This window comes from Anolis carolinensis, chromosome 5 (assembly GCF_035594765.1).
Source record: "Anolis carolinensis isolate JA03-04 chromosome 5, rAnoCar3.1.pri, whole genome shotgun sequence".
In the NCBI taxonomy this organism is placed as follows: Eukaryota; Metazoa; Chordata; class Lepidosauria; order Squamata; family Dactyloidae; genus Anolis; species Anolis carolinensis.
The window spans coordinates 184564896-184580284 of record NC_085845.1 but is presented as its reverse complement, the minus strand read 5'-3'; the positions used below and the strand labels follow the sequence as shown (position 1 = coordinate 184580284).

General features: G+C 38.0%; 1 protein-coding gene across 4 annotated transcripts in view; it reads left to right on the top strand.

The window, feature by feature from the left end:
* The window catches only part of fgd4 (FYVE, RhoGEF and PH domain containing 4), a 142541-nt gene that overhangs the window by 106768 nt on the left and 20384 nt on the right, over positions 1–15389 (top strand). For all 4 annotated transcript variants that reach the window (XM_062981099.1, XM_062981101.1, XM_062981100.1 and 1 more), the window contains exons 5-10: positions 4633–4722; positions 7266–7411; positions 10444–10600; positions 11252–11390; positions 12680–12738; positions 13678–13824. In XM_062981099.1, coding sequence (XP_062837169.1) covers positions 4633–4722; positions 7266–7411; positions 10444–10600; positions 11252–11390; positions 12680–12738; positions 13678–13824 — 738 coding nt within the window. The remainder of the gene's footprint in view (positions 1–4632; positions 4723–7265; positions 7412–10443; positions 10601–11251; positions 11391–12679; positions 12739–13677; positions 13825–15389) is intronic.

The following is a 15389-nucleotide window of genomic DNA, read 5'->3' as shown; positions in this document are numbered from 1 at the left end:
TACAATCAATACATACACTGTACTAGATTTCCTTTAGACTGGCGAGTGCCTCTGGTGTCACTGTGAGAAGTGTCACTCCATTGTGCATGTGGCAGGGCTCAGGCTGCATTGTAGTAAGTGGTCTGTAGTTTACTCTTCTCCACACTCTCATGTCGTGGACTCCACTTTGTAGCCCCATTTCTTAAGAATAGCTCTGAATCTTGTGCTAGAGCGCAGTCTGTTCAGCGCCTTCCAAGTCGTCCAGTCTTCTGTATGCCCAGGAGGGAGTCTCTCATCCAGTATCAGCTACTTCTATCAAAATAAAACAGGTATCATAATTAAGCTAAATATGAAAGCAGTGGTTAAGGTAATTGCTTGGCAGACTTCCCTACCAAAGAAGATCCCAACTGTCATTCCAGAGACTTCTCATTTGTTTGGGTACTACATTGTGCGTCTGTACATTTTTACTCAGCAGAAATGGGTGGAATGCTTAATGTGTGTCTTTTCCTCAGTACATTGTGCTGAAGGCCAATCTGCACAGGAAGAACAACCAAATTATGAAATGGCTTTTGGCAGTAATATGCAGGACAAGGCAGAGTCAGGGTGGTGGCACGGTGATATATATCTATATATAGGGTGGAAATTGGCAAAAACCTGGAGAAAGTAATAGAAGGAAGCAGTTTTGTCTGAGCCTCTCACCTTCTGGATGATGAACTAATGTTGGGTCATGTGGCCTTTGAATGGTACGGTTCCTCTTTCAGATTTACCCTTTGATTCAGATGGCATAAATTAATGGCCTGCAGTCATATCATTGGGGCTGTTCTCGTGAGTCTTTCCTCTGGGCTTAGATTCCCACTGGGATTTGCCACTCCCTTGGAGCTGCTATAAAGTGCAAAGGGCATCTAACAGAAGCCGGCCTCACAGAACATTGGCACATTCAGGAACAAAGGAAGTGAAGCACAGAAATGATAAAACAGGTTCAAGTCACAACTCAATATTTAGAGGCCACATAAATCCACCCCCCAGTATAGCTAGTGGTGAAGCAGTGATGAAATATGATGGCATGTGCAGTTCAGAATATCCAAAGGCCGTAAGTGCCTATTCACACTGTAATCCTAGTCAGTATTCTTGAATCTCTGACCAATTACATGCCAGTTTCACCCAGCTATTAAAATGGATTAGAAAGCAAGGAGATGGGACAGAAGCTCATTTGGAATTGAAAAGAAGATGAATGTGCCAGGATAGACTATAAATGTGACATGATCTGCAGATATAAAAGGATGCCCGTCCTCCTGGCTTGATTGGTGGATCTTGTTGCAGTCATGAAAAATGCTCTTTCAGTCTCTTTGTTCTGGAGATTCAGAATCCAATCCAGCAGACTAGCTTTGCTTTACACAGAAGAATAAGAAGCGTGAATCACTTGCTGACAGGATACAGTTGTACATACAAATCACTTTAAGAAAATTACTTAGACTGCAATAACTTAGAAGCACTTCAGAATGTAATATATAGCCTAACAAGCATTTGCATATGTTGATGTTAGAGAATACCCACTATTTACAAGTCTTATAGGAATCTGTTCTCACAGCTACCGTGAATGCCATGTCAACATGTTTCAAATGCATAGCCCAGCAAGCCAAGCCAGGGTGGAATCAGGGAAGGTTCACCCATTTCAGTAAAGTCAAATACATGTAAAAGATTTGTCTTATGACATGTTTACAAGTAACACATGTCTTATCTTTTCACTGTTTATACTGTGGAAAGGCTTAGATTCATTACAGTTTCTTGTGGGACATTTCTGAATGTATCAGAAAAATAAAAAGCATAAGAAAGTCACAGTGTTTTTAATGTAAAAGCAGGTGAATACTATAGTTCAGTTTATATTATCCTCCCTTTCATGACCTTTAGACTAGCAGCAGGATTGCACAGTCTCCCGTTCACTCCATTACTTATTTAGTCTAATCAGAAAATAATTGTTGTTGCTTACCCTTCAAATTATAATCATAAACTTGCTTTGAAGTACAGTTTCTGATTCAGGTTTGAAGGATAATTTCTAACTAAAGATTGCTGTTTCAGATGCCATTGTAAACTATAGGTAAAAAAGAAATAGTGTAGCTTACTGTTAAACTCATTTCTTTAAAACCAATTCTCAAAAGCCTACCAGAACTTTTAAAAAGTATTTGCTTCCTTATGGAAGGACACCATGAGGAGGTAGGCATTCCCATTGGATGTGACTGTGAGAGATTTCTTGAAAATCTTAGGTCCTAAGAAAAAAATCATACTAGAGAACGTTTATGCCTCCACATAGCCAAGACCTGGGATGTACAGGCTTTATTGGTCACATCCAGTACTTGAATTTTTCCAAGGAACAAACTGGTAGATAGCCGACATAACAAGGAAGTTGTGTGCTCCCTATAATCAAGTGCAGGTCTTGAATTCCTTAAAGTTCCCAAAAACCTTCAAAGGCAGTCCATGCAGACCAGTGGTTCTCAACCTGTGGGTCCCCAGATGTTTTGGTCTTCAACTCCCAGAAATCTTCACAGTTGATAAACTGGCTGGGATTTCTGGGAGTTGTAGGTCAAATCACTTGGGGACACACAGGTTGAAAACCACTGATGTAGACCATATTCCTGTAATCCAAATGGGATGTAGCTGGATCAGCCATCTCTAGAAGCTGCCATAGTTTGCAAGCCAGTTTTAATTAAGCAGATATATTTTCAGGCAGTGTCTAGCACCTTTGTCAGTTTGTTCAGCCTTATCAAATTCATCAGTTATGCTAGACAATGTTTTAGAATTCCAAAGGAGAAATGGCTCTTGTTGACATAGGGATACAGGTGGCAATAAATTCTAAATCTTGACAACTCTTTTAGTGATTTCATGTCAACATGTCAGTGATCAAGAAATTGGCAAGGAATTCCTTGCACTGACTTCTGAATCTGACCCATATAGGACGAACAGAATCACTGTCATTCAGTTTTTCTAAGTCCCATCCCAGTGAGGTGGTCCAAAAGAACACCATGGTTGGTGATATGGAGTCCTACTTACCTGTTCAACAGAACCCAAGGAATATAGTCCTAGCAAATGTCTTTTTAAAAGCACCAAAGCTGTTTCTAATGCAATAAACTGCATTATTGCAGGGGTGTCAAACTCATTTTCATCAAGCCACATCAGCCTCATTATTGTCTTCAAAGGGCCATTGGAAGGAGAATCTGTGGATATATAGGGTTAGCTATATATATATATGCATTATGATGGGTGCTCTTTAGTTTTTACCCAGTTTGGGTCCCCAGATAGTGAATGACAGCTAAAATGACATGGCGGGCTGGATTCAGCCCATGGGCCTTGACTTTGACACATGTGCCATAATATATCTTGAAACTAAACTGAGATAGTTGAAAAGATCTACTCCCCTGTTTAAGGAGCTCCACTGGCTGCCGTTCATCTTCCGGTCCCAATTCAAGGTGCAGACCATCATTTATAAAGCCCTAAACGGTTTGGGACCCGCCTACCTTTGTGACCGTATCTCCTACCATAAACCTGCCCGACCTCTCCGATCATCAGGGGAGGCCCTCCTGTCGCCACTACCTATATCTCAGGCTCGCCTTGTAGGAACAAGGGAGAGGGCCTTCTCTGCGGTGGCCCCTCGCTTGTGGAACTCGCTGCTCATTGAAATCAGGCAAGCCCCCACCCTTTTAGCCTTCAGGAAAGATTTAAAAACATGGCTCTTCCGGTGTGCTTTCGGAGAGTAAATGTTCTATGCTACTCCCCCCCGATATTTATCCTCTAGACTGGTTCACTATCTGATGTCCCGTCCCTCGAGGTTTTATTCTGATCCCTTTCTCACCCAGAGTTTTAATTTTTAATCTAGTTTTTAAATGTAGTATTCATGCGGCCCGCTCGTGTTATATTGCTGTTTTGATCTTATGTTGTACTGTTTATTTTATGTAATGTATTATTTAATTGTATTATGTTATGGTTTATTGTATTGTCTTGGGCATGGCCCCATGTAAGCCGCCCTGAGTCCCCGTTGGGGAGATGGTGGCGGGGTATAAATAAAGTTTTATTATTATTATTATTCATCCCATGTATTACTGCTGTACAATCAGGGTTTTCATTTCTACACATCATATATTTGCTTAGCTATTTTATATCTGTTTAAATATGCAAAGTGTTTTACTATCTTGATTTTATGTTTGATGCACATGTGTTGCCATTTTAGGGTTTAGTCTCTTTGAAATGCAACCCGAATTTACTGTACACAGGGACACAAGCCAGTGCAGTGCCACAGAATTAAAGACAGTGGCTAGAACACAGCCATACAGCCCAGAAATCACACAACATTCCAGTGATTCCAGCCGTGAAAGCCTTCAACAATAGAGTGGCCTAATACCTTGTTCTTCCCAACATTTGTGAACCAAAAATGATTATCTTAAATTGCAATTAGTTTTATTGCAATTCTTTAGTTTACCTACTTGGAGTGGAAAAGAAATTGGGCCTCTAGATTCCTATCTCTATGAGTTTCTCCTCTGGTTTCCTATAATTTGGCTTGGAATGGAGGAAAAGAGAAGTAGTGTTTTGATATGTATGTATAGAAACATGTTCAATTCACCTATAATTTCTTTATTATAAAAATCATGCTGTATGTCTTTCTAGGAGACAAACGAACAGAAGTGTTACAAGATTGCTAATGAGCTTTTGCACACAGAGAGAGCATATGTTAGCAGACTTGCTCTCTTGGATCAGGTAAGAATGGGATTTTTCTTATTAAAAAACATTCCTTTTCAACAATATAGAATGAAATTCTTACCTTTGGCATGGAAAGCTTGTTTGAGAAAAGTTTACTTTTAAGCTATACTGTGGATAGCACTGAGGTAGTCTTACATGTTGACTGTAGTTGCTAATTCTTCCACCCTTTTGCCTAGCTTTTCTGAATTTTCTGAATTATGAATATACCTTCCCCACCACTTCTGTACCACTTCCTCCTTGTGGTTCATGTGCAGCATCTCCTCCTGTGCCACAATGGCTTGGCCCACAACCGTCAAGAATAGTTTCTCCTGTGCCACCTTCCCCTTTGTGCAACTTTCTCTCTTGGCCAGTTTCAGAAACAACCAATCTTCAGGCCTTTGGTGACACTGAAAATTAAAGCCATTATGGATTTCCAACATAGAAATAAAAAGCAGCCCATTTCAGCATCTCACTTTAAGTGATGACTAATGGCTGAATAACATGCCCCGGAATTACTCATATCCTCTGCTAGAATGATGGATCTCATTAAGGTTCTATCACCAAAAACACTGTATTTGCCATTTAAATGTCATACAACCCACAAGCTCTAATTTTGCTCTCCTGAATCAGTCCTCTCTTTTCTTCTCTCTCTTGCAATAAAACATTTCTTTTCCTAATGTCTGTAGATTTTATGCTAGAATTCTTTTTCATCTCCAATGACTGCACAGTTAATAACTCCCTTTCTAGGTCATTGGGTCATGAATTCAGTTAAGTTCAAAGATAATATTTTTTTATTTGAAAAGCCTCTGTGTGTGAAATAAAAAGAGAGAGAACATTAGCTTTTGAATTTTCTCTCTGAATGTGAAATATAAAGAGCTTAGCATAACTTCCTTTCTTGGAGTACAAACTTGACATATCTTACAAGCTTTAAATTGCTTGCTGCTCAGATTCTTTCTCTGTTACAACTTACTACATCTGTTAGCTGTGCCAGTGTATGCGATTGCTTAAGATTAGATGAGAAGCAATTTGTTGGTAAGTTAAACAAGTATTCCTTTGTATTAAAGTAATAGGAATATTAGACTCTGAAGCTATAACTGGCATGATCAAATCAACATAACGGTATATCGTTCAGCCTTCTGAGCAGTTTATTTTCCTTGGGCCTCCTGATCAAGCCTCTAATTTCTGGTAGATTAGAAATCACTCTTCCATGTCACTATATCCTTCGTGATAGTAGCCTTCAGCTCTTCCCATTTTTATTCCAAATGTATAGCAATGTTGTCCCTCTCCCTTCAACCACCTGCCTCAATTTTTTCCCTTTATGGCTTTTCAGCCTCTCTTCCCTCAGCTTTGCCTCAATCATGTCTCATTAGTATTTGAATTTTCAACTTGATTTTCCCAATGATATTTCTCTCCAGCTCATCATATTTCCCTTCTCTCTATTGTAAATCTTGAATTGTCATCTGACAACTTCAGATTTGGAAGGTGAGGGTTGAGAAAGCTCCATGGGATCTCCAAAAAGACCAGAAGGATGATTATATAACAAAATAGCTACTCTTACCACCTGCAAGGTGTGATTGGCTCTTTTGGAGCATTTTCCTGTCACTTCATGGTTCTTTCTGAGGTTATTGCGGGGACCGATGCAGTGCCTGAAGTTGGTCACCCACAAAAACCAGTTTCTCACAATCGGGTCAAAATACAGAAATGTGGCATGTTTAAAAGCAGAAGATGAAATGGAGGAATCAATGTTTACTGATGTAATGAGAGGTGATGAGTTTCCTATTCCATCTCTGCCAGAAAGTTTCCTTTATTCAGAACAATTTATAGCATGTAGCATCATCACAATTCACAGTTATCATAACCGAAGTATTATAGCTTCAGTCTAGTCTTTTTAAAAATTTCTCACTTTAATTTGTCTTTTTGGCAGTTCATGATATCTGCAGAATTCTGGCCTGCACCACATTTAAGATGATTTCATCTTCTACGAATCAGTTTTCTTCGTGATACATCTTTTGCAACCACCAAAAAAATGAGAAACTGTTTTGCTGTCTAAGAAGCTTTAGATTAACTGTAGTTTAGGCTGCTATCTAATTGGACTTTGGCTACAAGCCAACATTTCCTCAGTGTAGTGTAAATGTGGACAGAACTATACAACCATGCAGAATAGCAATTCATACCCATAACTGCGTGACATTGCACAACCACAGTGGGCATAAACAATGCATCATGCTGCTATACACACAACTTTGTTTCTGACCCTATCAGCAGATATGTATATTGTTCTATGCGAAACAATTTGTCCCACATGTGCTACATGAAGCATACATGTATATGTGACAGAATGCCAACTATAATGTCAATAAACTTACCTATGACTGACTTGTTTGTAGTTTGCCTGTTTCAACAAATACTTACTTGCAGAAGTGGTTCTGAATTGGCCCATAAAAAGATCATCATAATGGAGGACTTAAGTATAACAAAGGAATGGATTTTGTTTGCTACAGTTCAGCTGTAAATTCTTGAAACATGTTTTCTGTCTCAACTCTTTTTTTTTCCTCTTGCAGGTGTTTTATTGCAAACTGATGGAAGAAACTAACCGGGGGTCGTTTCCTGCTGAAGTTGTTAACAAAATCTTCTCCAATATCTCATCCATACATCAATTCCATAGTCAGTTCTTGCTGCCAGAGCTTGAGAAAAGGATGCAAGAATGGTAAGCTTTGTTGCAAATTATTAGAGTGAAGTATTTTATGAAGAAGACAGTGGTGAACACCATCTGTTCTAAAACAGAATCTAGGATTCTGTTTTAAAGGGGAAAATCCTACCTTTTTGTATTGAGATCCACAATTTTCATTTATATTTCATTAACTTATAATAATTACTCTGGAAAAGACAGAAAAGATACTGTATTCACACAGGGTTTTTTTTTAATTGGACTTAAAAGTGTTTGCATCTATTCAAAAATGATTGAACGGGAGAATAGGAGGAATTTGTATGCATTGTTCATATTTCTGAAGGAAAATTTATCCTCTTCATTGTTTGTTGTCATGAAAGAATACTTTACAAGAACATTTACAGTCTGAAACACAAATATGATACCTTTTTTCTTGATAGTAAGGTTGTAGTTATTAATTGTAGATTAACCTTACAAAGATTGACAGTAAATTAAAAAAAATATATTCTTAGAGATTTGAGACACTGTTTTGCTTGCCTTTTGTTACATCATTTAAACTGTATTATGAAATTAATGAGCCCCTGGTGGCTCAGCGGATTAAACTGTTGAGTTCCTGAACTTGATGAACAAAACGTTGGCGCTTCGAATCCGGGGAGTGGGGTGAGCTCGCACTGCTAGCCCCAGCTTATGCCAACCTAGCTTTTCAAAAACATGCACATGTGAGTAGGTCAATAGGTACCACTTCGGCGGGAAGGTAATGGTGCTCCATGCAGTCATGCTGGCCACATGACCTTGGAGGTGTCTACGGACAATGCTGGCTCTTCGGCGTAAAAATGGATGAGCACCAACCCCCAGAGTCGGACATGACTAGACTTTATGTCAGAGAGCCTTTACCTTTACCTTTACCTTTACCTTTACCTATGAAATTAAAGTGAAATATTATAATTTATATTTTCTCTGGTCCAGTTATAAATAGCATACCACTTTATATTTCCATTTTTATTTTATTCCTTTTTTGTGTTTTTAAGAAAATCCTTTGCGTAAGACTTTATTTGTGTGCAGTGTGAGGAGAATTTTCAGATTATTGGTTTTGCATTATTTTACTCGATATCTAAAAATAGTTTAAAAGGTGTTAACACAAAGTCATATTTAAGAAAAAATGTGTTGAAATCTGAAGAAGAAGCTAAAAGTTGGATGATAGCTTAAGAGTTCTTTTATATCTTAACAACTGCATTTAGTAGATATGACGGTTCTTACTTCTTTCTGTTTACAAATAAGATTGTTAGGTACCAATCAGGAAATGAAATTCCTTCTTTTAAATTCTCCCAAAATAAAACATTGCTATATAAGCAAGTCCATCACCCAAACATCCTGGATTGTGTGACAGCAGAATTGATTTCTCCGTTATTCAATGGATTTGAATTAAAACGTGAATTTATTCCATATAAGGGCTGACTGTTCATTTGCAGGCATACCATCTAAAATAGATCAATTTGATATAAGAGAGCCAAACTATAATTGCAGGAAGGCTTCTGTTTTCAAAAATACATTATCTTAAAGCAGTCATCTGTGACCACTATATTTAAGAAGACTTTGAAGTGGCAGAGCTGTCTTGGAATTTTTTTTATAATGATGGGCAGAAGTTCAAAGAAAATTCTTACTTATTCAAAGCAGAAGTTTTCAGAAAAACTTGCCATGACCATGAAGGAGGAGGAACACTAATTCCCTGGTGATATTGACAAGCCAGAAGGCAGCACTTCGTTGCGGTGATTAAACCGTGGTTTCTTAAGAAGAGACAAGGCAGCCCCTTTTACTTCCAATGTAAACATAAAACTGGAAGTTTTCCAATCAAGTATTAATTGATACTGTGCCTGAACCCTTGTGCTGTCAGGACTGCTGACCAACAGGTTTGCGGTTTGCATCCGGGGAGAGCGGGTGAGCTCCCTCTGTCAGCTTCAGCTCCCCATTCGGGGACATGAAAGAAGCCTCCACAAGGATGGTAAAACATCAGACATTTGGGCGTCCCCTGGGCAATGTCCTTGCAGACGGCCAATTCTCTCACACCAGAGGCAACTTGCAGTTTCTCGCATCACTTCTGACACGAAAAAACCTCTTATTATCTTCAGTTAATCCTCATATTTTAATAATAATTTATTGCAAAACACAAGCCTCATGAAGGAAAGTTTGAAGAAAGCCTTTTCCCAGAAAACCGTGATCATTTTTATAGGTCTTCAAATCATTCCTGACCACTGCCTTTTCTCTCTACAAGGAGACAGACTCAAAGCAGCTATGGCAATGCTATTTCAGGAGTTCGATAGCAAAATTTGCTAAAAATGGATTTGCCATTGCCTTCTGTGGCTGAGAGAGAGTGACTTCCTCAAGATCTCCAGTGGACTTCCTGGATTCGGATCGGGTTTCCCAAAGTTCTAGTCCAACACTCAAATTACTGCACTGTGCTGGCTTTCTCAGATTAACAATGGATACTCAACCAAGAACTAGGGAATTTCATGCAAAAGTTAAACTATGTTATATTTACCCTAAAATATTAAAAATTTTACATTATTTATGTTTATAATGTAAGGAAGCTATTCTTTACATAATTAGTGCATTAAAAACTGCCTGAATGTAGGTAAAAATCCCACCCAGGATTGCGTGCACACACAGAGTCCTTGTTTGTAGCTCAAAATAAGAGGAAATAGTTCCATGCATTTTGCAAAAATCTATATTTTACCCACTGAAAGGGAACTAGTGAGGTTCGAAAGAAAGACACAAATAGGCAGGAAGGATGCAGGAAACAAAACACTTTTATACATGTGAAGTAGAATATTAATGTGAAATGTAGAAAGGTATACTTAGAGACAGAGATGGAATAGATTTCATGTGAAATCACTAAATGTGGAACCGTAATTGGTGAAGTCATTCTACCTGCTATGATACAAACTTTTATTTATACATGTGTTCTTGTAGCAAGATAACTATGTTAACAAGTGGGTTAACAATTTGGCTTCTTGGAATTAAGAGGTTTACATTTATGTCCTACAATTAAAACAAAGTTGTCTTTTTCCATTCAGGGACACAAACCCCAGGATCAGTGATATCCTGCAGAAGTTGGCGCCTTTCCTCAAGATGTATGGAGAGTATGTGAAGAATTTTGACAACGCAATGGAACTGGTGAAAACATGGACTGAGCGATCACCTCTCTTCAAATCCATTATTCAAGATATTCAGGTAGAGAGAGGGACTGTGTGAGAGACAGGCACAATACCTTGGTAATAAAGATAATATCTCTAGCATTTCTTCACAGCTTTATTAACGCCTCCAGTGAAGAAATTGAGAGTTTGGAGGTGTATGTTCAGTCCCATCTGTGATCTTTTGTATCTTGGTAATAATAGCAATTCACTAGCTAATCTCGAAAATTCATTTTAGTTTCTCTTGTAGTAAAAGGGAGCATTTATCATGGTAAATTGGTAAAATAATTTGCAATAAGTGATGTAATATGTTAGGTGCTCCAGGCCTTCACATCCTTCACCCTTTTATGTATAACCTGCCTTCAATCCATTAACCCTCCTGCTTATCTAATGTTTGTTTATGGCCAATGGGAACACCTCTAGATATTATCAATAGTACAGTTTTAAAATTATTACACAAAATCACTGGTGAAAAAAGGAGAATATTATTAAATCATTTTGCCAGATATCTTGCACTAGAGTTATGTTTCCCCTGTTTCCCCGAAAATAAGACTTCATGGAAAAATAAGACATCCCCTGGAAATAAGACCTAGCACATCTTTGGGAGTAAAAATTAATATAAGACACTGTCTTATTTTTAAGGAAACAGGGTATGAAGTTTCATTATTAACAAATGCTTGTTGATTTCTAGAAACAGAAAGTCTGTGGAAATCTGACCTTGCAGCATCACATGCTGGAACCAGTACAACGCATCCCACGATACGAGATGCTTCTGAAGGACTACCTAAGAAAATTGCCTCAGGACTCTCTAGACTGGAAAGATGCTGAAAGTAAATGTTGTTGTTACTTTTATTATTATTTCTATCCTGCTTTTTCGCTCTAAAAAGAAACCCAACGTGGCTAACACTAAAAACTGTAAACTATTTGAGTAACTTATATGCTCAGTGCTTCAAAAGAACTGTAACAAAGACAAAGAAACTGTAACTGTAACAAAGAAACTACTTGATAGAGCAATGCTGGACTGGGAAGTTTTCAGAAGCCAAACTTTCTAAATACAGTAGAGTCTCACTTATCCAACATAAACAGGCCGGCAAAACGTTGGATAAGCAAATATGTTGGATAATAAGGAGGGATTAAGGAAAAGCCTATTAAACATCAAATTAGGTTATGATTTTACAAATTAAGCACCAAAACATCATATTATACAACACATTTGACAGAAAAAGTAGTTTAATACGCAGTAATGCTATGTAGTAATTACTGTATTTACGAATTTAGCACTAAAATATCACGATGTATTGAAAACATTGACTACAAAAATGTGTTGGATAATCCAGAACGTTGGATAAGTGAGTGTTGGATAACTGAGACTCTACTGTATTTTCTTCACTGAAATGTCCCTTTTGTTGAAATGTCCCGAGAAAACAGAAATAGCCCATATTCATTTTTGCTTTTTGAGAAGGACAGATTCTGAATGCATAGATTACATTTTTCAGAATTATTTTGGAAGAAATTCAGAGCAAATATATGTACTGCCTTACCCATCATGTATTTCATTTGTGTATGACGTTACTCTAGAGCTTTAATGTTTGGAAAGGAAACTGGTCAACTTTGTGGAGTTGTCAGTGGCTGTTAGTCATTACAGCTTATTGCAATGTCTAGGTTTGGGACTGTCCGCCATTGATTAGCAATGAAGTTTTAAAAACTATCACCTTGTTTCTGGAGTTCCCAGAGATATTTGGGTGGGATATAGGGTGTTGCTCTAGATCAGGCATGGGCAAACTTCGGTCCTCCAGGTGTTTTGGACTTCAACTCTCCCAATTCCTAACAGCCTCAGGCCCCTTCCTTTCGCCCCTCAGCCGCTTAAGCGGCTGAGGGGCAAAAGGAAAGGGCCTGAGGCTGTTAGGAATTGGAAAAGTTGAAGTCCAAAACATCTGGAGGATCGAAGTTTGCCCATACCTGTTCTAGATGGAAAATTGGTGTGGCAGGACTCTTTGTGTCTAGTTAGGAAATATAAAAGGTAATCATACAAAACGTGAAGTAAATCAACATTTGAGACGGCAATTTGTATTTTGAAGCCTGAGCAAATTGTCTTTTCTTGGCTATTGTTAACTTACAGAATCCCTGGAAATAATATCCACAGCAGCAAGTCACTCAAATAGTGCCATCCGGAAAATGGTGAGTGGTTTTCTACTTCACATAATCTGCATTATTGATTTTGTTTTAGTCAAAAAGGCAATTCTACGAAGGCTTTAGGAAGGAATTTTTGCAACTATTAAGCCCTTATAGAGCCAGTGTAGTTCAGTGCTGGGACTGTTGAATTACATCTCCATTTGGCCATAGAAACCAACTTGGGACTGTGAGGAAGTCACACTCTCTCAGCCACCGGTGGTGCAATAGGTTAAAGCCTTGTGGCAGCTGGACTGTTGACTGAAAGGTCAATGGTTCTAATCTGGGGAGCGGGTTGAGCTCCTGTCTGTTAGCTCCAGCTTCCCATGCAAGGAAACGAGAGAAGCCTCCTACAGGATGGTAAAATATCCGGGCGTCCCCTGGGCAACGTCCTTACAGACAGCCAATTCTCTCACACCAGAACTGATTTGCAGTTTCTCAAGTCATTCCTGACACAAAAAAGCCTCAGAGGAAGGCAATGGCAAGCCCTTTGTAAACAAATCTTGCCAAGAAGACCCTGTGAGAGAATCACTTTAGAATGGCCATATGTTGCAAATAACTTGAAGGCAGACAACAAAGTATATTTTCTATATTCTTTGGATTAGAAATAATTGAATGAGGATCTCTTAGTTTAGCTTGAACACACCAGACTAAGGCTGCTATTCTAGTTATTGTGTCCAATATCTCTTATCTTTTGGCTTTGTTTTTCACTGAATAGGTGTTCAGTGTTCTTCTTTTGTGACACTTAATGATGATTTTTAAAAGATTGAAATATTTTACTACCAGAGACATTTTGCTACAAAGGTTATCCAGAATTCTCATCTACCATCACGGAAAATAGCTCTTTACAAAATGCTTTAGATCTTTAAATGTGTTCATGCTTTAATAATTGCTATTAAGACAATTGCCTCAGCCTGTATTAATGTAGTCATTTCTTTTAATGGAAAGGAAAACTTGAAGAAGTTATTAGAGGTTTATGAAATGTTGGGAGAAGAAGAAGATATAGTCAACCCTTCAAATGAACTCATAAAAGAAGGACAGATACTTAAACTTGCTGCTCGAAATACATCTGCCCAAGAAAGATACCTTTTTTTAGTAAGTGTCTGTCTCTGATATCTTCTTTCTTGTGTTCATTCATAACCTCTTTTTGTTTTTCATATTTTGTGTGATAATCTGTTTCAGTGATTTAGTATTGATCTGAAATGAAGGTGGCTTCTTGAAAATCAGTGTAAATGTGCACAACTTCCTCTTCTTTCTGGTAAAGTTTCCTTGGTGTCTTTAAACATTGTTTATTGTAACAACTGAATAGTTGCTATGTGTATTCAATGCTTTCTTAACCAGGACAGGTGTACTTGGAAACCACCTTTGTAGCAGGAATCACAGTGTAGATGTAACTTTAAACCATGATTATGGTTTAAAGGGAGAATTTGTGTCCTAATTTGCAAATGGAGGTTTCCAGAGATACTGCATTCTACTAAATATCCTGTGCTGTAGCCATATAGGACCCTTTTCACAAATTTCCATCATTCCATCATTCATTCTGAAAGCAAAAAGAAGGGCAAATTGCAGAAAAACTATACGCTTGTAAAGCTTAAACACATTCTTTTTCCAACGATGCCTTCCTCTGTCTAGTAAATGATAGATTTTCTGTTCCTTGTAAACCAGAAGACGCATTTTCGATATTTCTGCTCTGCCACTTTTCCTAATATTCACAGTTATTTCTTCCATTCCAATGCATACAAAGAATTGCTCAATGATAGGATGAGGAAAGTTCACATACGTCCCACAAAGGATTTAGGTGACATAGATGTGGCTTAAACCATCAAAGTAGCCCTGGAGAATCCTTGTATATGTTGAGGCTGCTGTGAGCCTAATCCCTAATGATTCTCCTTTCCAGACGTGTTTTATATAGTGTACTCCAGAGATAAGTCTCGAAGCTTCAAATCAGTATAACGGCTGAATCTCAGGACACTTAAATTACCTTAGTGGAATTGTTATGCATCCATGAAATGGCATTTAAATGAGCCGCTGGTGATCATTAAGAATTGAATATGTTAATAGTTTTAATTCTGACAAGCTTCAACTTCAAACCTGCTTTATATGTAAATCTGATGAGTATGATCAATTTTGAAATGTGTGGCCTGTCTTCTCTGAAAAATCATGTTTAAAAGATAGTTAATACAGTTTCTCCCTCCTTCTGTCTCTCTCTTTTGATTACAAATGCTGCAAATATAAGCCATGCTTTTAAGAGAAATTGCAAAGTAAATCCCTCATGGGAAATGCTCCACAGAAGTAAATGGCAGCTACAACTTAATTAAAATATCGTTGCATTCATAGACAAATTGTTTCTTGTGGAATAGCCGGCTATCAACCATTCAGATTTGGGTTATTTTCTGGATCTCTCCAAATAACTAGATATGATCAGCTGTTTCAAAATGAAATGGGAACTGAGGAGAGTTTAGATAAGTGGTTCCCAACCTTTTTTTGACCAGGGACCATTTTGGCCAGGGACTATTCTCCAACATTAGTACCAAAAGGGTTACGAATCAGTTTTTGGTCAACTTTACATTTGGTTTGGTTATTTGGGGTGCTGATTCAGGAAATTGCATTGGATAGACTAGGTCTAGTTTCTGATACAGAACATATGCCATCCAGTAGTT